The sequence below is a fragment of the Cucurbita pepo genome, chromosome 4, assembly GCF_057944985.1.
Source record: "Cucurbita pepo subsp. pepo isolate OVF chromosome 4, ASM5794498v1, whole genome shotgun sequence".
Classification (NCBI taxonomy): domain Eukaryota; kingdom Viridiplantae; phylum Streptophyta; class Magnoliopsida; order Cucurbitales; family Cucurbitaceae; genus Cucurbita; species Cucurbita pepo.
This window is the reverse complement of record NC_141801.1, coordinates 4,626,063-4,652,501: the sequence shown is the minus strand read 5'-3', so window position 1 is coordinate 4,652,501 and position 26,439 is coordinate 4,626,063. Positions and strand designations below refer to the sequence as shown.

Genomic DNA, 26,439 nt, shown 5'->3' with positions numbered 1-26,439 from the left:
ATCAAGCCAATAGTAAAGTCACTTACTTTATTGCTCTATACCGAAGTCGCTATACTTTCCTTAAAACTAGCTTGAATTTGTACTATGAAGTCCAATTTCACCTGAGGGGTTCCACAATAATAGCTTAGGACATATCAATCGACTCAATTTACCTAATGGTATCAATAGATCATTTAACTTAATTTAGAATATTTTAAATAATCCAAATAGAGGTCTCCAATAATTTTATAAGATATAGTTTAGATTTTTTAATAGTTCGAGTATATTATTAAAACTTTTCAAAATTTTAAATTTTTTTATAGATAAAATTATGATTCATCGACAGAGAGAGAGAATTAGGCATGTCTAACAAGTTTAAAATAAAAAACTATGGAGCAGAAAAAATATCTTGGCGAGGATAAAGCATGAGGTATGGTCGTTATTAACGCTCGGGGGGCAAGAAAGTGGAAACCCACTGCATAATTTCTGCAACAATGGAGGGATTGATCCTTCACAATCCAAACCCATATTTATCCAAAACCCCTTTTCTTCATTCTTCCTTCAGGCCTCAAATCACTCCAAATCTCTGCTGCAGAACCCTCTCTTTCAGCGTCACTTGTAAGGTGAAGGCATCGCAGGACAAGAAGCCCAAGACTGTCAGCAACAAGATTGTGCTCTCTGAAGCAGCGCCGCCGCTTGCGGAGGAGAGCGATGACAATAATGGAAACAACACTGAAGCCGAAGTCAAGCCTGGAAATGGGAGTGGTTTGTTGATGAAGCTTGTGAAGAGATTGCCGAAGAGGATTTTGGGGGCTTTGTCTAATTTGCCTTTGGCTATTGGAGAAATGTTCACCATCGCTGCTCTCATGGCTCTTGGTATGACCTATTTTTGTTGGCTATATCTCTCTGTATTCGGTTTACTATCTGGATTGAATAAACCGAAGATATAGAAAAAGAAAAAGTACAGTAATCTACTTCCTTCTAGTTTCAAATGATCTTATATTTGTTAGGAATCACGGACTCTCCACAATGGTATGATATTGTCCACTTTAGGTGGTTTGCTTTTGGTTTCCCCAAAATACCTTATACCAATGGAGATGTATTATTTACTTATAAACCCAGGATCATTCTCTAAATTAGCCAAGGTAGGACCCCTCCCAACAATCCTCTCCTCAAACAAAGTACACCATAGAGCCTCCCTTGAAGTCTATGTAGCCTTCGAACAACCTCCCCTTAATCGACGCTCGACTCCTTTCTTTGGAACCCTCAAACAAAGTACACCCTTTGTTCGACACATGAGTCACTTTTGACTACACCTTCAAGGCTAGCGATTTCTTTGTTCGACACTTGAGGATTCCATTAACATGGCTAAATGAAGGGCATGACTCTAATACCATGTTAGGAATCACGAGTCTACACAATGGTATGATATTGTCCACTTTGAGCATAAGCTCTCATGGCTTTGCTTTTGGTTTTTCCAAAAGGCCTCATACCAATGAAAATATGATAAATCCATGATCATTCCTTAAATTAGTGAACGTGGGATTTCCTCCCAACAATTCTCAATAATATCGATGAACTTGTTGCGTTTAGAAAGCCCTTGGCTGCAACAGCTGTTGGACATGTATAAATGATGGCTTATTACTGAAAAATCAATCTGAGTTCATCGTGTTTAGCATTCATTTGCAGGTACTTTCATTGATCAGGGAGAGGCCCCTGATTTTTATTTCCAGAAGTACCCTGAAGATAATCCTATGTGGGGATTCTTCACTTGGAGATGGATTCTCACACTTGGGTTTGATCATATGTACACATCTACCATTTTTCTAGCCATGTTATCTCTTCTTGGGCTCTCACTCATGGCATGCACTTACACAACTCAGATTCCTCTTGTTAAGGTTGCAAGAAGGTTACAACACTCTCCCTCTTTCTCTTTCTTGACAGACACATTCATCTTTCTACCTTTTTTGTTATGAACATTCAAATTTTGTATGCAGATGGAACTTTTTGCAGTCCGGTGATGCTATTAGGAAGCTGGAATGTTCTGAAATTTTACCCAGAGCATCAGTCCAAGATTTGGGGGTTGTTTTAATGGGAGCAGGATATGAGGTTGTAACTCAATGTGGATTCTTGCTTCTTATATGATTATACTATTTTATGTACAGTACATAGTACATAGAACATCTAATGTTCTAACGGCCCAGGTCCACTGCTAGTAGATATTGTTCTATTTGGGCTTTTCCTTTCAAGCTTCCCCTCAAGGTTTTTGAAACGTTTCTGCTAGGGAAAAGTTCCACACCCTTAGTGTTTCAATCTCCTCCCCAACTAATGTGGGATCTTACAATCCACCCCCTTCGAAGCCCCGCGTCCTCGCTGGCACTCGTTCCTTTCTCCAATCGATGTGGGACCCCCATCCAATCCACCCCCTTTGGGGCCCAACGTTTTTGCTAGCACATAGCCTCATGTCCACCCCTTCGGGGCTCAGCCTACCCGCTGGCACATCGCCCGGTGTCTGGCTTTGATACCATTTGTAATGGCTCGGTCCACCGCTAGCAAATATTGTCCTCTTTGGAGTTTCCCTTTCGGGCTTTCCCTCAAGGTTATTAAAACACGTCTGCTAGGCAAAGGTTTCCACCCTTATAAAAGGTCGTTCTCCTCCCCAATCGATGTGGGATATATTACATAACATGCATGTGCTTTTTTTTTTTTTACTTGAAATCATGGAAAGCAACTTAATCAGCATCAAACTCAGATCTTGGTCATGCTAATTTCAGTGTCTAAATTAAATCAGAAATAGATTATACCATACAAGCTAAATATGGTCTCTAGACACTACTTCTTATAGCAAGCTTCTTGTCTTCCTGTTGGTAGCTCCCCAAGTGTGTAAGCTGAAAGTGTAGTTCACTAAATGATATCAATCATCTATTCTGCAGGTATTTATTAAAGGACCAACTTTATATGCTTTCAAGGGATTGGCTGGACGATTTGCGCCTATTGGTGTACATTTGGCCATGCTTTTGATTATGGGTGGTGCAACTCTCAGTGCAGCTGGGAGCTTCAGAGGTTCTGTTACAGTTCCTCAGGGACTGAATTTTGTAGTTGGAGATGTTCTGAACCCGAGCGGGTTTCTGTCCAAGCCAACTGAAGCTTTCAATACTGAAGTTCATGTCAACAACTTCTACATGGATTACTATGACAGTGGAGAGGTATGTCTGAATGAAGAAACCAATAATAACTATAAAACCAGTGGTAGAGTTAATACTGTGTTAGGAATCACGACTCTCCACGATGGTATGATATTGTCCACTTTGAGCTTAAGCTCTTATGCTTTGCTTTGGGTTTCCCCAAAAGGCCTCGTACCGATGGAGATGTATTCCTTGCTTATAAAATCCATGATCATTCCCTAAATTAGTTGATGTAGGACTCCCTCCCAACAATCTTCAACATCGTGGTATAAACTAGCATGGGTTGGTCTTGTGATCAATAAGAATTAATGTAAGTAATAAAGGGTTAGCGGGAATGAGTTCAAGTTACGGGGTCCAGCTACTGTAGGATCAAATATTGTAGGGTCAAGTAGTTGTCCTATGAGAATAGTCGAGTTACGTGAAAATTTACCTAGACAACTGATTTTGCAGGTGAAACAGTTTCATAGTGATCTTTCTTTATTTGATCTTAATGGGAAAGAGGTGATGAGGAAGACAATCAGTGTAAATAATCCTTTACGGTATGGAGGTTTTACAATTTACCAAACTGATTGGGGATTTTCAGCTCTGCAAATACTCAAGAATGATGAAGGACCTTTTAACTTGGCTGTGGCACCTCTTAAGATCAATGGAGACAAGAAGCTTTATGGGACTTTCTTACCCGTTGGAGATGTCGATTCACCTGATGTGAAGGGAATGTATGTCATTTCTTTTTGTACGTTTATCGTTATCTGATGCTTCTGATTCGGGTATGTTTGGAAGTAATTTTGGAACGGTTTATACCACTTTTGTCAAGTTAAAAATCACTCCTAAACATGCATTTAGTCATATATAAGTCGCGTTTTAAAGTATAAAGTCAAACATTGAAATCATTTTGAATGATTAAATGCGTGTTTGGAGTAATTTTCAGCGTGGCAAAAATGATTTTAAACATTTTAAAATCTCTCCCAAACATGCCCTATATCTACCAAGGGAAAGACCAGTTATATTTACCAAGGGAAAGACCAGTTATATTGTGAGATTCCAAATCGGTTGGAGAAGGACATGAAGTATTCCTTATAAGGGTATGGAAACCTCCCCCTAAGAGATGCGTTTTAAAACTATGAGGGTGATGGTGATACATAACGGGCCAAAACAGACAATATCTACTAGCAATGGGGTTGAGCGGTTAAAAATGGTATTAGAACTAGACATCGAGCGGTGTGCCAGCGAGGACGTTGGGTCCCCAGGGGGGTGGATTATGAGATCCCACATCGGTTGGAGAGGAGAACGAAGCATTCCTTATAAGGGTGTGGAAACCTCTTCCTATTAGGTGCATTTTAAAACCATAAAGCTGACGGCGATACGTGATGGGCCAAAACGAAAAATATCTTCTAGCGGTGGGCTTGAGCGGTTATATATATATACATGTCAAATTGAGTATCCTTTATGCATTTGGAGGCCATGGGGTCGGCATCTTGGTTCATACTACATCTATATACTTAAGGATGTAGTTTTTTGTGGCTATCCTTGTTACTTGTGGATGGTATTCTCATATTTTATATTAATGATGTAATTTCAGATCAATGCTTGCTCGTGATCTGCAATCCATTGTCCTGTATGATCAGGAAGGGAAGTTTGTCGGGGTTCGACGTCCAAGCTCTAAGCTTCCAATCGATATCGACGGTATGAAAATTGAAATACTTGATGCAATTGGCAGCACTGGGCTGGAGTTGAAGGTAACGACTCGGAAACGTTCACTAGTTTTTAGCTGGTGTGTCAAAACTGGATTCTAAACTGTCATTGATATTTGCCTATTTATCTCCAGACTGACCCAGGAGTGCCTGTTGTTTATGCTGGATTTGGTGCTCTAATGCTCACAACATGTATCAGTTTTCTCTCTCATTCACAGGTAAATATGCTTTTCTTCAACCTATTATTAATGCTCAATGCTAGAAAAAGATAACATGGTGTACTTACCATTTCTTTGATTGAAAGATATGGGCCATACAAGACGGAACAGTGGTGATCGTCGGAGGAAAGACGAACCGTGCAAAGGTCGAATTTCCAGAGGAGATTGACAGTTTACTCGATCGTGTTCCAGAAATCATCGAACCATCTCACAATCAGTTCAATAACAATGATGCCTAGTTACTAAGACAAAAATGGAACAAGAGAGAAACACAGTGTCCAACTACAAAATTTTGGCCTGAGATCACAGTTGGCTGTCTTCTTTCTTACATATACATATAGAGGACGGTTTACCCAATTTATAATTCTTTCATCACCGCCATGTTCCAAGTCAAATAATTTTTGTATATAATGTAACATAGGTAGCCATGTACGCCATTTATTATAAGAAAATATCGCTAATTTGAGGGTGAATAATCGACTCGAAAGTCCAAACAATACAACTGCAGGTACGATTCAACGGTTTTCAAGGTCGACATACTTGATGTACTCATTACTATGTAATTCATTTCTGTGAGGACTAAGATCTTTACTGCACAACATTACTATTTTGATACAAGAGGGTATATGATTGATGAAGGGAAGGTATCACCTTTAGTTACACTTACGATCATGCAACTCTTGTCTCTAACAAGTCAATTTGAACTACTAACCTATAAATTTATGCAACCTGCAATGCTTCTTCACGCTTAATGTCGAAGACTTTGACAAGAGCATCTTCGACAGCCTAGTCGAACGCGTATGACATGTTATAGTTATAAATCTATTGCAGATCAAATATGTACCAGCAAGCATATAAGCCAAAGTGTATGGCTAACCTTATCGGGGGTCGAGGCACCGGATGTAACACCGATTGTGATAGGACCCTTGGGTAGCCAATTCTCCTTCTGAACTAACTCCCCAGGCTAACATGGATTCACAAGGATGAAAAATGATGAGTAATCAAGGAAAGAAAAGGTGGGCTTTACAATGTAATGCCAATTTGAAAAGTGAACCAAGAAACTAGAAGGGATTGGAGGTGAAATCTGTAGGGTAACTTACATTCAGTTTGTAACCATATTTTCTCATCACGAAATTGTTTTCTCGCTTCATAAGCAATCTGGACTGCTCGCTCAACTCCCCAACAAAATCCATATGCTTCCGCCAGTTTTACAGTAACATTTCCCCACCTATATTCAAATCCATTTTCTTTGAGAGTCTTTATGATATCACCTGAAATTCGAACAAACAGGCTTACGCACAAACTCTTTTAGAAAACATTAAGGTTTTTCTCTTCAATTTAGTTTTTAGCCTTGAGCGAAGTCAAATCGGAAGACTAAATTTCATAAGGAGCAGGTATTCTTCAGTTTTGCCACAAAATGGAGCATGCAAGAGAAAAACAAGGAATTCATAATCCTTTTCATAAATTCCATTAACGATTTAACAAAGTCAAGAAAATCGAGGCTCACTCGTATACTCGCGATTCATGAGCGCCAGAGTCTCGTCCTTGTAACCAAACCCTTTGCGATTATAATTCTCGCTCCTCGTCAAGTTCTTCCGGAACACCTTCGCGTCAAATTTGGAATCAGCAGCCACCGAAGAGGAAGAAGAAGAAGAATCGCCATCGCATCTCACGGACAGAGGCTTCCTGCACCGGACTGACCGAACTCCGGCGAAACTCTCCGGCAAGGCGGCATCAGTGCGCGTTGCAAGATGATAGAGTTGCAGAGAGAAAGCCATGTAAGAGAATCGTCTGAGAACTCGATTTCCAGTAACAAGCTCAGACAACGGCCACTTCTTCTTCGTCTTCCTGCTCCATTGATTTCAATGCAACCGTTTCCTCTCTCTGTCTTCTTCTCTCTTCCTCATTCTTCTTTTTTCTTTTTTCTTTTATTAATTAAATTAATAAACTAACGTTGGAAATAATTATTCTCAAATTCTTAAAATTTTTTATTTATATACTTTTAATAGTTTTAAAAATGTTTGAATTGTATAACAAATTATTTAAGTGAAAAGTTTCACTAAAATTAATTATCACTTTTTTTTTGTTTTTTTTTCTTTAGTTTAATTTCATAAATATATTAAATAACATTTAATTTAATTTTAATATTTATGATGTATGAGTTATGATACTTGATAATGTGCGTAGTATATATATATATTTCAATGAATGGTGTACTTGATATGCTTGATGCACTTTCTGACAATATGATGAGTATGATGATTGCGTGACGTTTACCTTAATATGATGATGTTTTCTATATTGAGCATGCTATATGATGATGAGTGTCATATTGCATCATGTCGTTAGATCAACATAAAACACAACTCTAAGAGCATGAAAATGATATTAATATAAATATCCACGAGTATGTACTACTTAGAGTAACAAAGAGATGAACTAGAGAGTTGTGTCAGAAGACATTATGATGGATTTAGAGGGACTTCATGCATATTGTATGTTCATAAGCATAGAACTACTTCTCTTAGAGATGATGAGTCCGGACGCGCACAGTATGATCTAGGGGGTGTGTAAGCGCCCTGGGGATTCACACTCGCACGTATGAGTCGTGTAGGGAAGTACTCATAAGAGCTATGTTATTTTCAACAAAATAATAATAATAATAATAATAAAAAGCATGAGTTCTTAAGGTTCCTCTATTCAAAACTCAAGTTGTTCTCCTCCTTCAATTATTTATTTTGACATATTTCGATCATAGGCAATTTCTAACCAGCCTTATGGTAGTAGGAATTGGAATTAGAATCGAAAGTTTGAGAAGAATGGACAATCACTCGTTGATTTGTTGGTGTTGCAGTCGAGAAGATTATGAAAAGATCTCCCTCTTATTCTTTGTAATGGAATTCACTTGCCTGAGAGTAGTGGGGTTCGAGCTTTTCTTCAGTTCGCTTAAAAGCCCGTCCCTATGAAATGTGCTCTCTTCCACAATAGGCGTTTTGGGAGGTGAGTAGGTTTAATGCCTCTTTGTACCATCGGTCACTAGACCTTTTTTGTAATTACCTAGCTATTTTTATTTGCATATTTTCATTCATCAATATCGTTTTTTTCTTTTTAATCGGTAATTAATAAAATAATTATTTTTCTTAAAGTAATATACGTAAACAGTAGTTGCCTGGCCTATTAGCTCAATTGGTTAGAGCGTCGTGCTAATAACGCGAAGGTCGCAGGTTTGAAACCTGCATGGGCCATTTTTTCTTCCCTCTTTTTCCTAGTTCTTACCGAAGAGAAATATTTTATAATATATGTTATATTATGTAAGATTCCATTGTCAAGTAAGCGCTCGTGGGTTTATTGCTTTTTTATTTCTTTTCTTTTCTTTTCTTTCGACTTTTTTCATATTCATATATAATCTTTATTTATAAAATTTATTTAATGTAAATGAGTTTCATGTCACTTTTAAATGATATTAACGTGTGACTAACAATTAATAAAAAATTATACATAGTATTATACATTTTTTGGTTTGTATTTGTGTAGTAATTGAATTTGAATTTGAATTTTGAAATAATTTTTAATTTTGGATTTAATGGATCACTAAAATTGAATTAGCCTGGAAACTCGAATCCCAACTAACGAAGAAGCACCCGCCACAGACTTGGTAGTTGCGTCGCCGCTCCTCACAGACTCTTTCCTTCATTTCATTGTCTTCCATTTTTTCGTACCCCTCAATCCCCCATTTATGTTTCTCAGACACCCTCTTGGAGGTTTCGGTTTGAGTCATGGAAGAACAAGGCACGGCTGTAATTTTAGCCAGAGCGACGGAGCTGAGGCTGAAGATCAGAGGCTCTGTTAACACCACCGCGACTTCGCCGGAAACTGACATTCGGGATGATCGGTTCGCTGTGGATGAAAATAATGGCGTCGGTTCTAGTGGGGAGGCGGAGGAAGAAGATGAGGAATCGGTGAGGCTTTTGAAAATCTGCGATGCGCTTGCGTCTCTCGAGAATCAGCTCTCTTCATTGCAGGTTTCATTTTACCTTTTCTTGTTTTGGGAATGAGGATTGAAGAATATGTTTCGATTTAGTCGGCTTTCTTTGGCATTTTTGTTTTAGGATGATGATATTGAAAATTTCTGTGCCGTGTTTGATTTATATATAGACTTGGTTGATTTGATTGTCTTGATCTTGCCCCTCTGTTCCTCCCCTACAATTGAGGGTATTTTCAAATAGTGAATAATTTAGAACACGCAGATTAGTCTAAGGGTCATTGGAGCATGTGAAGAAAAAGTACAAACAGTCACTTATTTGGAATATTAAAAATCTTACCGGTTTTTCAACTTGTTGTTGTTCCCAATGAGATGACTTTGTGTCATTCGGTGAGATCCCACGTTGGTTGGGGAGGAGAACACGGATACGTCCCATCGAGGACGCTGGGTCTATAGGGGGTGGATTGTGAGATCCTATTTCGGTTGGGGAGGAAAATAAAACATTCTTCATAAGGATATGGAAACCTCTTCCTAATGACTTATTTTAAGAACCGTGAGAGGGAGTTCGAAAGAGAAAACCCAAAGAGGACAATATCTGCTGGTGGTGGGCTTGGGCGATACAAGTTCCACATGTCTTGTTTCATCAAGTTCATATATGTAGTTATTTCCTTGTACATTTATGTTGGCTATTTAGAATCTTCTCTAAACGCTATAAATAGAGGTGTTCTCAACCCTTGTAAGCAATGATGCAACTATTCAAGCTTCAATTGAGCAAAGTTTCATATCTTCTCCATTGTAATATCTTGCCTACTTTCATTCAATGCCTCCCACAGGTGCATCGTTACGACTGTGGTACTCGAGTAAAAATATGAATCGGGAGCATGATTCTCCCTAAATTTGAATATCTTATTTCATTTATTTGCTACTACAAGTATCTGGCAGTTGTAGCTGGTGGTCTTAGTGTTTCAGGTTATGCAACTTATGGGGTTGCTAAAACCTTCAACTTCCCTCGTCGCTGGCATGTGTATTGATATTGCTCAGATCTCTGTCTTTCAATAAGTCAGTATAAGTTATTCACCAAACTGTTACTCGTTCTGATATGTCTATGCACTTCGCACGTGAGCCTGTTCTCGTTACGATTTACGACTGTGTGGATTTCTCCTAGGCACTGTTTCTTGTTGTGGCATGAACCATATAGCATTCTGGATTCCATCTTTTTACTCTGAGTTGTGTATATCTAGTTTATAAGTGTATCAAATACTCACAAACCTGGCTCTTAACTTTCAAATGATTCTAGTGTAAATGCTAAACATCTAGGTGAGATTGCCTATATCGTTTTATTATTCAATCCTATCCGATGCCTTGTGGTGTACCTGAATGACATACTAATTTGGAGGGCGTTAGTTTAGATAGCTTGTTTGGTTTATTGAGGCATATGTTGTATGTCCTACTCATATAGAATGGTCATTCTTGCCATATACGGAGAACAGACGAAGGAGAGCCACTTGAACTCCCTCTCCATCCCGGGCCTCACCTAAAATCTTCCGAAGTCAGCCTTAGCCATGGAATCCAAAAGCTAGAAGAGATCGATATTGACTCACTTATTTATCAAAATCTTCCGCCCCTAAAAAGATTCTGTATATTTATAATCCAATAAGTACAAGGAGAGTGAGGATAGGTTTCCCTCCACCAAAGCATCTATTAGGACCAACCAGCAAGCTCACCAATTGGTTTGCTATTCCTCTTGGCTTAACTCAAACACCTGCAACAGAAGTTAATTGATTTCTTAATTAACTAGTGTTCAGACACCTGTTATGATCATATCTAGTAATCAGGGTTTGCCTCGATTTGGTACCGCTCTCACGGCCCACACCGAAAGAGTGCTGTACTCCTGATGTCCAGTCAACTGTTGTGCCTTAATGCATTTCGGAGAGAACTAGCTAGCTCTAAGTTCGAGGGGCATTTCACCCCTAACCACAACTCATCCGTTGATTCTTCAACATCTATCGTTCGGACCTCCACTTAGTTTCACCCAAGCTTCATTTTCGTCATGGATAGATCACCTAGATTCGGGTCTAGAAGTTAATTGATTTCTTAATTTTGATCCTCGATGTTGTCTCTACCTTCAGCTTGTAGTTTTAGATGCCATTTTCAACATGAATATGAAATTGAACAACAATAATGTTTGTACGTCAAATATAATGGACCTAGAGAGTGCGACTCGTTTAGTGTTCTTACAACGTTTGTAGATAGCATCAGGGGAGTCATAGAACATTGTAATGTACTGGAAGCATGCATTTACACCTTCTAATACTTCTATCTTCTAATTTGCAGGATTTACAACAACGGCAAAGGTACGAGAAAGAAGTAGCCCTTTCCGAGATTGAGCATAGCCGCAAGATTGTACTGGATAAACTGAAGAAGTACGAAGGACAGGATTTGGAAGTGATACATGAGGCTTCAGCTTTTGTTAGGGAGACAGTGCAGCACAACAAGGATTTCACGCTCCCTCCATATCCAAGCCATCCTGATAAAAGCTACATACATCCCTTCCCTTCTGGACACGAGTCCGTGACTAATGGGCTAACGGACGCCACGACAAATATAGGTACAAAGGAACTCACTGAATCAGAAAGAAAACAATCAAAATCGGATTCCAGGAACTCGAGAAACGGATTGGGAACTTTCGCTAGTGTAGCTGCAAAATCAGTGGTTACCGTCGTTGCCATTGTATCCATACTGCACTTCACTGGTCTTACTCCGAAGCTCGCACGGAAAGTTTCTTCTTTGAAGGTTTTCAACATTTTTCGACCATCTGCAGTTGGAAACAATGGATCACACAATGTATCACACAATGTATGTCCTCCAGTTGAAGCTCATCAGTGCATTGTGAAAGAGAGAATTGAAGTTCCATTTTCTTCAGCTGTGGTTAAACCAGATGTAAACTATGGAAGGGGGTGACGACAATTCAATCCACAGGCTTCTGTGAGGTGTGTTTTCCAAAAGCTCTTTGATTATGCTAATTTTTCACTTTCTTCAATAAGTAGCTGCACTGCATGAATTTGTTTTTGATGGCCTTCTCATATGCGACATAGTAGTAGATGTTATTAGCTATATGCATTTATCCTCAGAACACACAAAACTTCACTCTATGTTCTCCAGAAAGATGTAAAGAGTGTGCTTGTTAACCTCTGGTTGGAACGAAAAGACGAGTAGGCGACATCTAAAATGAGTTGGGAAAGCAAGAACTCGTTTGCGTCATCGACTGAGTTGATTATGAATCAGACTACAACGAGTAGAACTTGTTAGGAATCATGACTCTTCACAGTAGTATGATATTGTCTACTTTAAGCATAAACTCTCATGGCTTTGCTTTGGGCTTTCCCAAAAGGCCTCGTACCAATGAAGATAGTATTCCTCACTTATAAATTCATAATCTTCCACTAAATTAACCAATGTGGGACTTACTCTTAATAATCCTCAACAGAACTAACATACATGGATTATAATTTTAATGTAAGAAAGTGTAGGTTTGTCCATTATCACCCGCAATGAGATTTTAAATGGGTACTTTTCACGCACAAGATTTGGCTGCTCATAGTTCATGTTTGACATTCACTGAATTCGACTAAAAAGGTAGAAGTTCAAATTCTCTCCTTCCATTGGTTGTTGAACTAATGAATATGTAAATATTATTATATTATAAAATCACATTCTTTTCTTCAATAATTAGGGATCACTTTCCGTGATCCGAACTTCCAATTTCTTTATCTATGGGCAAATATTTCTTTATTTGCGACCTTTCACGTTATTATCTATGGGCAAATATTTTTAATTTCTAAATTTTAAATGTTAAATATTGAATTATATTTAAAATAATAATAGAAACTTTAATAAATATACCCAATTTATTCTGTTAAATTAAAAATTACATAATATTATTATAAATGATATGATATTGTAAAACAATAAGTATACAAAAAAAGAAAAACATGTTGATAAATTGATTAGTAATGTTTTATATATAATGTAATATGTCAGTTTTGCAATTTCAAGTAATTTAATTGTTATAATATCCAAGTTAATAGGTCATTTATGTGTTAAACTATAATTTTATTTTATTAATTTCTGAGCTTTCAAAAAAAAATTCAAGAAAAAAGAAAATGGATTATCACCCACCAACACAGGTGCTAATAATGTTCTAACCAAACCTATTAATGAGAGTTTTCTTTACAAAAATTAAAAATAGCCTATGCAGGTTTCGAACCTGCGACCTTCGCGTTATTAGCACGACGCTCTAACCAACTGAGCTAATGGGCCAATTTATCAATTTTTAAAATATTTTTTAAAATTCCTTTAAACATTATGTGAATTTAAATAATATAATTTTGGCTTAAATTGTCATAAGAGCCATAGTTTACTATTCAATCGTTTGTAGGAAAAAAAAAAAAAAAAAAAAAAAGTTTTATTAATGTTCTTTATTTCATTTTGTTAAATCTTATTCTCTTGTAAATTTTAAACCGCTAGAAAATCAATCAAAATCCCTTCAAAATAATTGATATTTCTTGTTCGGTTGCAACATTTTATCAAACAATTGGCAAATAGAAATAACACAGAAATTGTTTCGAAGTAATATCGATTTTTAAAATACACAATATTAACACAAACCCAGATCGGTGCAACACAACCATATCCAAAAAGCAGATAAATTCAACGTAAATATCGAACACCATTCCTATTCGCTTACGGAAGAATCATTGGAGAAGGCTTTGATTGGAAGGGAAGTTTAGAAGAGAATAGAAGAAGTGGAAGAAACTAAAACGGAAGTTGAAGTTGAAGTTGTGAAGGTGTTTGCAACCCTTTTAGCATACCTATGGACTCGTACGAGAAAAATTCGAGCACTATCCGAGTAGTCGAACTAAACACAAGTATTGGTGTGCGTGTCCCGTATGTATACTACTTTCTCTTGATGACATGTACATTTGTACGATGGAATAAACGCCCATCTTAAGTTGTTCTCGATTATTGTTTTCAATTTGACCAAATAAAGACTGAGGTATTATACTTATTTCGAATGAGCTCGAATTGATCTAAAACATTTTCCTTGATGTCTCGAGAAGTTTCAAAATCCAAAAAGGAGAGTCGACTCCTACCCATGACGTCAATTATTATGGTGGTAGACATTTCAACCCAAATTTTGCTTGTTAGGTAAAATTCTATTGGAGCTAAAATTTTAATAAGGTAGTTGTAGTGATTATATTGATCGAACTAATATGTTCGTTTAAATGATTATGAATTGACATGTGTTTGTTAGGATGGTTGTGAATCTTTATGACTTGTTCGATATTTTAGTTATAGTACAAAACTTTTAAATAATTAAAAATAAATAAATAAACGTGACAATGCTTTGGGCTTCTCAAAAAGCCGCGTATCAATGGAGAGAATGTTTTTTTAATATAAACTTATGATCCTTCCCTAAATTAGTCGACGTGGGACTTTCATGATCCAACAATTAGAATCTTAAATTATTAATGAAACAACATAATTTTGGATGATTCACATCAGACATCATCAACAGAAAGGAAAAAAATACATTTATTTAATTATTATAGTTAAATCCTAAAAAAAGATTTATGTGAAGATAAAACCACGTGGAAAACGAAGAACTTACTCTTTTAATCCCCACCGTTGATCATGTGTTCTTCAATTATTCTGACAATCATCAATTAACCTTGTTAGTCCCTCAGTTTTACATTATTATTAATTTACCCCTTCTTAAATTAAATTTTGAAAAATTGGAAAAAAAAAAATTACCTTGGGGGGGGACCATTTCTGTCAGACCTTAACAGCGGCTTTCGTGACGGACGTGATCTTCACCGACGGACCCAACGGCAAATCGTTGACCTCGATGGAGAACGTGTCGTAACGAAGGAAGAATTCCACTACAATTACTCTGGCCATCAGCACCACCAGATTTTTCCCCGGACACATCTTGTCCTCCGGCGTCGGCTCCTCTGTCTCCCTCCCGTTCGACCAGTAAACATACTTCAGAAGCTTCGCCCCTTCTTCTCCGACGAACCGGTCGCCGATGAACTTCTCCGGATTCTCAAAAACCTTTCCATCTTTAGTTGCAAACGGCTGATACCCAAAAATGATCTCCCCTTTCTTTATCTTGAAAGCGGAATCGTGGCTCTGTACCACGATGTCCTCCTTCGCTTTCGCATATTGGAATGGCACCGGCGGCTCGATCCTCAGCGCTTCGTACACGACGGATTTCAATAGACTCATCTTCTCTATTGCACTAAATGTCAATCCCCCTTCTTCCTTCACGGCGGCTCTGATTTCGTCGGCGAGATTCCGATGAAGCTCCTCCCCAGCGGTGCCGACCCACTTCAGCAAAATCGGAAAAAGTACTTTCATTCCGCCGTACGCATTGAATCCGGCCAGAAACACTAAATTGTGACACGCTTTCTCTCTGTTTATCCCCTGTTTCTCCGCTTCGGCTAGAAACGAATCAGAGCAGGAGTAAAACGCATTGTAAAGCTTCATGTAACCACTTTTGACAAGAAAGAAAGGCAGTGGCATGGTGTGAATGACGAGATCTTCTAAAATTGAGAATATCTTCGGCAACCCAATGGAAGCCAGTGGCGCGAGCTGGAAAGCGAGCCATTTATCGAACATTCCAGGTCCATCGGCTGCCAGTTTAGAGTCAGGGGTCCCATCGGAGAGCAGCCGGAATATAAAGTCAAACGACATGGAATCACTAATCGGGTTGAAATCGACAACCTTATTCTTCTCAGCGATTTTATCTTCAAGTTTAATAAACATCTCCGACAAGGAGCTTCGGAACAGAGGGATAAACCTGTCGTGACGAGAAGCCAGAAAACAGAGGAAGAGCTTTTTCAAAACAGAGTGCTCTGTTTCCGACGGGTCCAAATAGGCGCAGGTACGAATATCGCCGGTGAAGGACAAGGAGGGCATGTAAGTTCCATCGAGAAGATTGCGTTTCTCGACCTTAGAAGTATCAAAAAGGATCTGAAAGGTGAGAGCGTCGAGAAGGACGACGACTCTGGAGTCGGAGGAGATGAAGGGGCCCGGCGGCATGTTGGCGCGGAAGACGGTGGAGCGGTATTTGGCGACTCGGGAGCGGAAGAATTCGTCTTTGCCTTGGAAGTAGAAGTAGTCGTATCGGTCTTTGATTGCTCCAAGGAAGGGGAAGCCATAGCCGCCGGGAATGGATTTCAGAGGGAGTTCAGAGGAAGAAGAAGGAGAAGCCATAGCCGCCGGTCTTTGATCGCTCCAAGGAAGGGGAAGCAATAACTTGGTTTTCTGTTCTATTGGAGATTGGAAATATTTATGATAAATTTAAAAACACGATTATTAAAATTTGTTTCGCAAAATAATAATAATAGCAATAATAACCCGACAAAAAAAAATGATAAATTAATAAATTCGTGGATCGCGTTTACATTTTTTTATTATTATTAAAAACATTATTTAAATGAAATTACTCGTAATCATACCCAAATATAATAATTATAGAAATATATTTAGAAAATGTTAAATTAATTATAGTTTCCATTTTTTTAAAAAAATTATATTAGATACAAAAATAAAAATATTAATTTAAATTGGTATCCCAATATCAATAAATTTTTTAACGTTTTCAAAAAATTTAGGAATTATCATCATCATTGTAATAAACAACACTTTTAATATATGGTTATCAGGGTGCTAAGATTGAATCATATTAAGAATGAGAAATAGAATTGGAATGGAAGGTGTGTGTTCTCATTATATTCATAATCTTTAAAGAGAACACTGGATCCCTATGCAGCCACATGGCTCTAGAACGCTCCTACTCAGCCGCCGTTACATCACAATCCATTTGAAAAAAAAAGAACAAATAATAAAAAGAATGATAAGGATGTTTGTGCGATTATTCAACCGTCTATTTTCAAGTTAAGTTGTCAGATTATTTATCTAAATCTTCCCATATCATCCCATCTCCATCTGTACGTACTAAGGTTCGAACCTAAACACAAAAGAGTTGTTCTAGCAACAAATTCATCCTTTTGGCATAATTGCTCTCGTGCATCAAGGTGTTTCTTGGCTTGTTAGTCCTCTCTTCCATGGCGTTGTAATACCTTATCTATTTGAAAAAAAAAAAAAAAAAAAGTGAGATTTTCCGACATTATTCTTTTTCTTAAACTCATCCTTGTTGGCGTTGTTATTACACATTCTGACACTATGTTAAACTCGTTGAGCTCGTCCTCATCTTTCCAGAACAATGGTCGTGTTAATCCTCTGCGTGTTTGCTCGTCTTTCGTTTGCTAGATTGAAAGTCTCTGTTTCGTCGTCGTTTATGTCTGACGAGACAAAATTGTCCGTCATCTATCCTTTTCTCTCGACATTCCGTGTTTCCTTTTCTTACCGTGAGATCTAAGGGTTTGCTAAAGTGTAGGATTTGAGGTATGATCATGAGTTCATTGGAGGCATGGATTCTCCAGCATTCACGCATTTTCTGGTGACCGCGCAAATTGTTATTTTATTTATTATTATTTTTTAATCCTTATATTTCTATTGCTATGTTACTTTAGTGAGTTACAGCGTATCATCATAAGGTAAATCATGTGTTTATTTACTATAGTGAGATAATCTCAACCAAATATTATACAAGAATAACTCTTATTCCTGTAACATTTAGTTATCATTAGTCTGGTTAAGAATATTAATAACAACCTTAATGTCTTGTTAAGAATATTAATAACAACCTTAATCAGTCAATTATAAGTGTAATTCATTGTTTTAGATTTTGTAGTTTTATCATAAGTCAAATATTGAAAATAAAATTACTATCTTCTCCGTTTTGATTATGTTCCCTCGAATTTTATTACAAAAAAAAAAAAAATCTTCAATTTTGTCGTAGTTTCTACCATTTATAAATCTTTCATCATGGTTCTGTCTTTTATCTTTAATTTGATCAAACAAGATGTTGATCGTGATTTATTATATGTTGTTTATCGTTGGTAACTGTTTTTTGTGTTGTTTATGGAGAATAGGTAGATGCAACTAAGAAGTACAAAAGTAGCACAGTCATCATTGTTGTTAGGTTATTTATAACTTAGTCTATATAGTAAATTGTCATAAATAGTAAAAAGTTATTTCTGATAAAGCTATAAATATTATATATACTAAATCGTTATATCTGATAATAAGTTAAACTATATATATCGCTCGTATTTTTCCCAGAGTTCTCCTTACATTTTCTCTGTACTGTCCTGTTGTTTGTGTTCATCTAAATCGAGTGTGAGTTGTTGAGCAATCTTAACAATTGTCGGTCGAGTAAGTACCAATTGGGAGCGGGTAATCAGATTTGAAGTATTCCTCACTTTGGGCAACCCTTTCAATAATGGGTATCCAAAATCACCAAGATTTTAATTATTTTTTTTTATATAATTTATTATTTTAAAGTTAATCTACTTTTTTCTAAAGAAAATTACTTAATAAAAAAAAATGATTATATTTTAAAAGAATATTTATTTGAAAAAATAATTAAAAAATACACAATTATTGTGCATGATGATATATATTTGAAGTTTTTGGAGAAAATGAAATAAATTGGATTAAATATTCCATGGATAAATTAAATTAATGAGGCATTGTCTGGTGTTGTTTGGGATGAGGAATTGAGACCGACACACCAAATATGGGACACCATGCTTCCAATAAAATACTTGCTTAAGTTTTTAATTGTAACCTTTCATGAATCTAGATGATTCACGGGTCGAGGTTAGCTGGCTACCGTCTAATAGTTTCTACATAGTAACTCGATAATACCAACTACATGAAGTATGTCGATCCTATCAATATGGACGGCCTTATATATAATGAGTATTAAATTACACATATTGATACATAACATACGGTAATGTTTCATTTTCATCAAACTTGGTGAAATAATAGCTTGTGTGTTATGTTGGAGCAATTCATAGTATTTATTAAGATATGATATTTGGAGATTATTTTAATAATTAGTTAGAGAATATATCTCATATATTTTGGGAGTTGTTAGTAGTATATTTTATTTAGATTTGATTAACCGTATATTTTATTTTTACAAGATTTAGTTAGTTATATATCTTTTCTGATTCTTAGGTATTAGTTGATAGTTTGTATCCTATTTAAACGTGCTAAACATGAATGAAGATCATACTTTCGATCGCAGTTCTATTTTTATTTCTCATTCTTAACTTGGTATCAGAGCACCGATCTTGGTATTCTTGAATATCAAATTTTCCTTTATGGCGGAATCAGCCAAATCCAGCTTCAAAATTTCAGATGTTGATTTAACACATCCCTATTATATTCATCACTCTGATCAGCCAGGATATTCACTTGTTCCAATCAAATTAAATGGAGAAAACTACCAATCCTAGAGTAAATCAATTATGCATGCTCTTATTGCCAAGAAGAAAATTGGCTTCATTGATGGCACAATTGAAGAACCGTCTCAAGATGCAAATTCAACCGAATTTGAACTCTGGAATCAGTGCAACAGTATGATAATATCTTGGTTAACTCATTCCGTTGAAGCAGATATCGCTAAAGGCATTATTCACGCCAAGACAGCTCATCAAGTGTGGGTTGATCTTCACGATCAATTCTCACAAAAGAATGCCCCAGCAATTTTTCAAATACAAAAGTCGATAGCAACGATGTCACAAGGAACCATGGCACTGTCAGCATATTTCACCAAGCTCAAAGCACTCTGGGATGAACTGGAAGCATACCGCACACCATTTACCTGTAATCAACGTCAAATACATGTTGATCAACGCGAAGAAGACAAGTTGATGCAATTGCTCATGGGGCTCAATGAGTCTTATAAAACGGTGAGATCTAACATATTGATGATGACTCCATTACCTAATGTGAGGCAAGCCTATTCATTACTTGTACAAGAAGAGATGCAGTGTCAGGTAACTTCTGAACCTACTGAGAATTTCTCGATTGCATTAGCTGTGCAGAAGAAAACAACATATTCAAAATTTACCGAGGACAAATCATGTGAACACTGCAATAAAAGTGGTCATACAATTAATGAGTGTCGAATCCTTAAGTTTCACTGTAAATTTTGTGATAGAAGGGGACATACAGAAGATCGGTGTCGACAGAAAAATAATTATAGAAGGGCAAGACAAGTCAATCAACGCAACAATCACAACAGATAGCACAAGCCTTATCTACAATCAATCATCACCCTTCTGGTAATTCTGACAATCACGTCAATGTTGCAGGTTTGTTTCCGGTATCTACATTATCTATTAACTCTGCGAGTTCTAATTCATGGATTCTCGATAGTGGAGCTACGGATCATATAGTATCAAAATCTTCTGTTATGACTGAACCGAAGGCTGCCATCATGTCTACAATAAATTTACCTAATGGAGGGACAGCACATTGTCGCATACTGGCAATATTTCCCTTAGCCCCAACCTTAAATTAAACAATGTTTTATGTGTGTCTTCATTCAATTTAAACCTAATGTCCATAAGCAAACTTACCAATGACTTGAAATGTTATGTCACCTTCTATCCTGATTCTTGTGTCATGCAGGACTTGGCTACGGGGAAGATGATTGGCTCGGGTAAACAATTTGGAGGTCTCTATCATATTTCTTCATCTACAATCAAATCTTCAGCTCATCAAATATCTCAGTCATCTGATTTGCGGCATTTACGCCTAGGTCATCCTTCTTTTTCTCGTTTTAAATTTCTAGCTGATCAATTGCATCTTAATAATGCTAGTTATTCTCATAACTGTAGTATCTGCCCGTTAGCAAAACAAACTAGGTTGTCTTTCCCAAGAATTCAATAACAACCCATTCTGCCTTTGATCTGATACATTGTGATGTTTGGGGACCACATAAAATTCCTACCCATTCTGGTTTGCATTTTTTCTCACTATTGTTGATGATTTTACTCGATGTACTTGGGTTTTTCTAATGCAACATAAGTCGGAAGTACATCATTTGTTAATGAGCTTTGTTAAATTCGTTCAAACTCAATTTCATACTACTATCAAAATAGTTCGATCAGATAATGGGACTGAGTTTCTATCTTTGCAACCATTTTTTACTTCTTGTGGCATTGAATTTCAGCGCACTTGTCTATACTCCACAACAAAATGGAATCGTAGAACGTAAGCATCGTCATATCCTAAATATAGCTAGGGCTCTTCTCTTTCAGTCACAGGTTCCACTTAATTTTTGGGGAGAGTGCATTTTAACTGCTGTTTATCTTATAAATAGGATGCCATCACCATTGTTATCTAACAAGACACCCTTTGAAGCACTCTACAAACGACCACCTACATTTCATCATCTTAAAGTTTTTGTTGTAAATGTTGCAACTATAGTACATCCTAAGCAAAATTTGAACCCCGGGCAATTCCTTGTGTTTTCGTAGGATATTCTTATGGTCATAAAGGTTACAAGTTGTATGACATGCAATCTCACAAATTCTTTATCAGCTGTGATGTTAAATTTTGTGAAGATGATTTTCCTTTTTCATCAGCTTCACTTCACAAACTTTGACATTAGCTCATTCGACTCCTATTGTACCACTTCATGATCCTATTCCTCCTTCACCTCCTATTCCTTCACCTACTACTTCGTCGTCTCCTCCACCTTCTGTTCCTTCTCCAGATTCACCCACTAATAATTCTATCCCATCTGATATATCAGCTCCACTCCGACGTTCTACTCGTACTAAACAACCTCCAGCTTGGCATAAGGATTATAAGATGTCTTCTGGAGCGAATCATTTAACCTCTAGCTCAAGTCCCAGCACTGACACCAGGTATCCACTTCATCATTACCTTTCATTCTCTCGTTTTTCTCCTACTCAACGTGCTTTTGTAGCTCTTATTACATCCCAGACAGAACCTAAAACCTATGACGAAGCAGTTGGTGACCCGTTATGGCAGCAGGCTATGAATGATGAAATTGCAGCTTTGGAACATAATCATACTTGGTCTCTCGTTCCTCTACCACCTGGTCATAAAGCTATTGGTTGTCGTTGGGTATACAAAATTAAATACAACTCTGATGGTTCTGTTGAACGTTATAAAGCTCGACTGGTAGCAAAGGGATACACTCAGGTTGAAAGTATTGATTACACAGAGACATTTTCTCCTACAGCGAAACTTACTACACTTCGTTGCTTACTCACTGTTGCTGCTGCTCGAAAATGGGTCACCCATTAGTTGGATGTTCAAAATGTCTTTCTCCATGGTAATCTAGACGAGGAAGTCTATATGTCTTTACCACCAGGTCTTCGCCGACAGGGGGAGAATACAGTATGTCGGCTCCATAAATCTCTTTATGGATTAAAACATGCTTCTCACAATTGGTTCTCCATATTTTCTATCACTATACAAAATGCAGGCTACACTCAATCGAAAGCAGATTACTCTTTATTACTAAGAGTAGAGGTACTTCTTTCACTGCAGTTCTAATCTATGTTGATGATATTCTGTTGACAGGCAATGATCTCAAAGAAATTCAATATCTCAAGACTAGTTTACTCAAGAAATTCCTTATCAAAGATTTAGGGAATTTGAAATATTTTCTAGGCATTGAATTTTCTCGGTCTAGAAAATGAATTTTTATGTCTCAAAGGAAGTATGCTCTAGATATCCTTCAAGACACAGATCTTACAGGAGCACGTCCAGAAAAATTTCCTATGGAGCAAAATCTGAAACTTTCTTTAATTGAAGGAGAGAAGTTGAATGATCCAATTAAATACAGACGGTTGATTGGCAGATTAATATATTTGACCGTTACTAGGCCTGACATAGTTTATTCAGTTCGTATGCTTAGTCAATTTATGCATGAACCAAGAAAATCACATTGGAGGCAGCTCTTCGAGTTCTGAGATACATCAAAGGTACTCTTGGTCAAGGACTTCTACTAGCATCGGAAAACAATTTAAGATTACAAGCATATTGCGATTCTGACTAGGGTGGTTGTCGAACTTCCAGACGATCTATTTCTGGGTTCTGCATTTTCCTCGGAAATTCAATTATTTCTTGGAAGTCTAAAAAGCAGACTAATGTGTCCAGATCATCAGCAGAAGCCGCGTATCGAGCTATGGAAAATACTTGTTTAGAGTTAACTTGGTTAAGATACATTCTTCAAGACTTGAATGTTCCACTATCCGAACCAGCATTATTATATTGTGATAATCAAGCAGCATTACATATAGCAGCCAATCCAGTTTTTCACGAATGTACAAAACACATTGAAATAGATTGTCATATAGTTCGAGAAAAGTTACAAGCTGGAATCATCAAACCGTGTTATGTCTCGACTAAAATGCAATTGACAGATGTTTTCACTAAAGCTTTGGGAAGACATCAGTTTGATTTTTTGAAGGACAAGTTAGATGTGATTGACATATACTTTCCAACTTGAGGGGAGTATTAAGATGTGATATTTGGAGATATATTTTAATAATTAGTCGGGGAGTATATCTGAGATATTTTGGGAGTTTGAGGGGGAGTATTAAAATATGATATTTGGAGATATATTTTAATAATTAGTTAGGGAATATATCTGGTATATTTTGGGAGTTGTTAGTATTATATTTTATCTTAGATTTGATTAACATTATATTTTATCTTATTTACAAGATTTAGTTAGTTATATATTTTTCCTAATTTTTAAGTATTAGTTGATAGTTTGAAACGTGCTAAACATTAATGAAGATCATACTTTCGATCCCAATTCTATTTCTATTTCTCATTCTTAACCGTATTTGACATTCAACTTTAAGTTGAACTTATCAAAAGTTGTCCAAATTGCTATTAACCTCACGAAAATTTTAGGATGTGAAAATATCGGGTTCATTTTGACTTTAGGTCAAGCTTTAAAATCCTACTAAAAATTATTATGATCTAAACAAGCTACGAAATCGAAGATAAATGAAACGATCTAGTTAAGTTGAATATGGTTGTTCCAACTTAACCGAACAAAATCAATAGTCACATTATACCAGAGTTTTCTTTATTTTCTTCTTGGGTGAGGTTATTCTTTCCTATAGCCAAAACGATCAATGGTTGAACAAGCCTAACGATGTGTAAGCTACAAGGTAATTCAAAGATGATGGAAGATTACTCGACGATGAAGAGAATATCAACCGGTCGAGAAATAAAGAAAGAAAGAAAAAGAAAAAAAGAGGTATGCAGCTATATGGAACACTTCCTTGCTTGAATAGAACCTATTAAAGAATGGTAGAAGAGAAATATGATTGAATATATGTTGAATTTTTTTATTTTGACTTATCGAGTTACGCAATTTACTATACTCTTATATAATCGTGATTAAGCTATTGTGTTTTGAGGCTGCTAGGAGGTCACCAACTAACCTCTAGCAGTGAACTTATCTAGATAAACGTAAGAGTTTATTAGAGTATCGTAGTAGCGGGTTGAGGCATGAAGTTGCTCCTCTTAGGATTATACAATGTGGGGGGTACTAGAGGGTCGTTAGTTGACCTTTAATAGTAGACTGTTTAGATTGTTAAGGTGCGCGTTTGTATGAGAGCAATTGGTAGATACAATGTTCCATTCTATAGGCACATGATATACGATGTTAGAGGATGTTAGAGGATCTCCAACTATCTTCTAGTAGTGAACTTGTCTAGGTAAAAGCAAGAGTCCATTTAGGTATCATAGTAGTTGGTATGCACGAAGAACACTCTCTCATGATTATGGTTATCGTACTATTTCGAGACTGCTTGAGAATTGCCCACTAATCTTTATTAGTGATGTAACGACCCTATTTTTCTATTATAATAAAGTCGCTACTAAATACATTAATTAATTAAGAAATGTATATTCATAACAAAATCATTTCAACAATTATAGCAGAAAAACAAATACCGTACCCCCCTCGACCTTCAACTAGCATACGCCTACATTGTACTGGAGGGAAGGGAGCGCACAGTATCATGGTGTACATAATATCATATCGTATCATTGTAGTGTACGCATCTGTATTGATCATAACGGAGAAGTATCTCAATGCACGTGAACATACAATATGCATAGAGTCTTCATCGTTTATGGCACGTGTCTATGATGTATTATGTATTTTCGTTCATACAAAACCTGCGCGGGCAAAGCCCAATAAATTTCAAACCTTCAATGACTAGATTAAAATGGTCTTAATGAAAAACAAGGTTTGATCATCACGTTACTATCTTAGTTTAGAAAAAGCTAAACTCTTTAAAAATTGAAGCAACTCCATCCACATACGTCCCTTACAGAGAACCTCTAAGACCATTTTAAGTGTCATCAATTTTATCCAACCATCCTATTATTATTTATGAGCTTTCAGTTAAAATTACAATTATAATAAGAAATGAGCTTAGAGAAGAAGCGGACAAGAAAATAGTATAAGCTTAGTAATGAACATTTAAACTGCAAGCTGCAGGAGTTTCCCGCACGGGGCAACCCTCCAAAAATAGGCGTATGCCGCTATATGCGGCGAGCACACGGTATTCTTTAGTAAAAGGCGAAAGAATAGTTCGCTCTGTGCTCACCGCACGGCTCCGTGTCTGGTACCAAGCTTGGATGCTCCTTTTATAGGCGTTCGTCATTTACGTAACATAGCGAATTTCCGATGTGGGAGTTCTCTAACCCGCAGCCCATTTAGAGTTATGGGCTTCCTTGGGCTAAAACATTGTGGCCCAATTTTTGTGATGTGGGCTTCATTGGGCTTAAACTTGTTTTTATTTATTTCTTTTGTAAATAGAATAATAAAATAACATTATTGATCTTTTAATGAGTATTGCAATTCAAATAAAGGATAGTATTGAGTATCAAAAATGGGTATCAAAGTGGTAGCAAAGAAGGTAAGCTATAGTTTCAAAATTGAAAGCAACAACACTTGTGTTACTTATGTATATATTTTTAGTTTTTTTTTTCTTCTAAATAGTAGCTTTGATTTTCTACGCATCACGGGATACCCAAAGAGAGATACAAGGATGAACCGATATCACATTCGAATGAGAGTGATCCTAAAGATATGAAACTATGGTTAAAAAATACGTGAATCTTGTTCCGTGGCTTTAATGAATAGAAACTCTAAAATTAAGCATGTTTGGTTAATTCAAAGAGATTTTTCTTAAGAAGTATGTGAATAAAGACAAAATATACTTAAACGACCTGTGTTGGTTTATGTAGATAGTCAACAATTTAAGACGAGTAAAGTGATTATGTTGCGAGTTGGAGGAGAATGTTGAGGTTATTAGGTATAATATTCAAACTTCAAAATGTTGGTCTGAATTGTAACACCCTTAATTTTCTTGCTTAAATTA

At 36.7% G+C, this 26,439-nt stretch overlaps 4 protein-coding genes and 3 non-coding genes across 8 annotated transcripts; 3 read left to right on the top strand and 4 right to left on the bottom strand.

Annotated features, from left to right (window-relative positions):
• The first annotated feature begins 411 nt into the window (after positions 1–411).
• Positions 412–5,449, top strand: LOC111792744 (cytochrome c biogenesis protein family). Its single transcript, XM_023674321.2, is given in 9 exon segments — positions 412–432; positions 435–855; positions 1,669–1,888; positions 1,977–2,088; positions 2,913–3,185; positions 3,615–3,880; positions 4,744–4,900; positions 4,990–5,073; positions 5,160–5,449. Coding segments are annotated over 9 exon segments (1,707 nt in total). The 3' UTR covers positions 5,313–5,449.
• A 32-nt stretch (positions 5,450–5,481) lies between these two features.
• On the bottom strand, positions 5,482–6,983 carry LOC111792787 (4-hydroxy-3-methylbut-2-enyl diphosphate reductase, chloroplastic). The gene is made up of 4 exons (XM_023674373.2): positions 6,581–6,983; positions 6,174–6,344; positions 5,951–6,037; positions 5,482–5,859 (listed from the first exon to the last, which is right to left on the bottom strand). The coding sequence occupies exons 1-3, from the start codon at positions 6,849–6,851 to the stop codon at positions 5,952–5,954; spliced, it is 528 nt and encodes a 175-aa protein (XP_023530141.2). The 5' UTR covers positions 6,852–6,983; the 3' UTR covers positions 5,482–5,859; position 5,951.
• Positions 6,984–8,244: 1,261 nt separating this feature from the next.
• Positions 8,245–8,318, top strand: TRNAI-AAU (transfer RNA isoleucine (anticodon AAU)). The gene has a single exon. It is a non-coding gene; the product is annotated as a tRNA-Ile (tRNA).
• A 355-nt stretch (positions 8,319–8,673) lies between these two features.
• On the top strand, positions 8,674–12,476 carry LOC111792772 (plastid division protein PDV2). Of its 2 annotated transcripts, XM_023674355.2 has the most exons (3): positions 8,674–9,095; positions 11,390–12,045; positions 12,218–12,476. In XM_023674355.2, the coding sequence occupies exons 1-2, from the start codon at positions 8,850–8,852 to the stop codon at positions 12,014–12,016; spliced, it is 873 nt and encodes a 290-aa protein (XP_023530123.2). In that variant the 5' UTR covers positions 8,674–8,849; the 3' UTR covers positions 12,017–12,045; positions 12,218–12,476. The 2 variants fall into 2 exon arrangements, with proteins under 2 accessions (XP_023530123.2, XP_023530122.2); XM_023674354.2 differs by having other exon boundaries at positions 8,675–9,095; positions 11,390–12,476.
• An 825-nt stretch (positions 12,477–13,301) lies between these two features.
• TRNAI-AAU (transfer RNA isoleucine (anticodon AAU)) lies at positions 13,302–13,375 on the bottom strand. Its single transcript has one exon. It is a non-coding gene; the product is annotated as a tRNA-Ile (tRNA).
• Positions 13,376–14,624: 1,249 nt separating this feature from the next.
• On the bottom strand, positions 14,625–16,406 carry LOC111792753 (allene oxide synthase 3-like). Its single transcript, XM_087123111.1, has 2 exons — positions 14,870–16,406; positions 14,625–14,767 (listed from the first exon to the last, which is right to left on the bottom strand). The coding sequence occupies exon 1, from the start codon at positions 16,331–16,333 to the stop codon at positions 14,891–14,893; it is 1,443 nt and encodes a 480-aa protein (XP_086979237.1). The 5' UTR covers positions 16,334–16,406; the 3' UTR covers positions 14,625–14,767; positions 14,870–14,890.
• A 9,148-nt stretch (positions 16,407–25,554) lies between these two features.
• Positions 25,555–25,671, bottom strand: LOC111794153 (U5 spliceosomal RNA). The gene has a single exon (XR_002815044.2). It is a non-coding gene; the product is annotated as a U5 spliceosomal RNA (small nuclear RNA).
• Between the last annotated feature and the right edge of the window lie 768 nt (positions 25,672–26,439).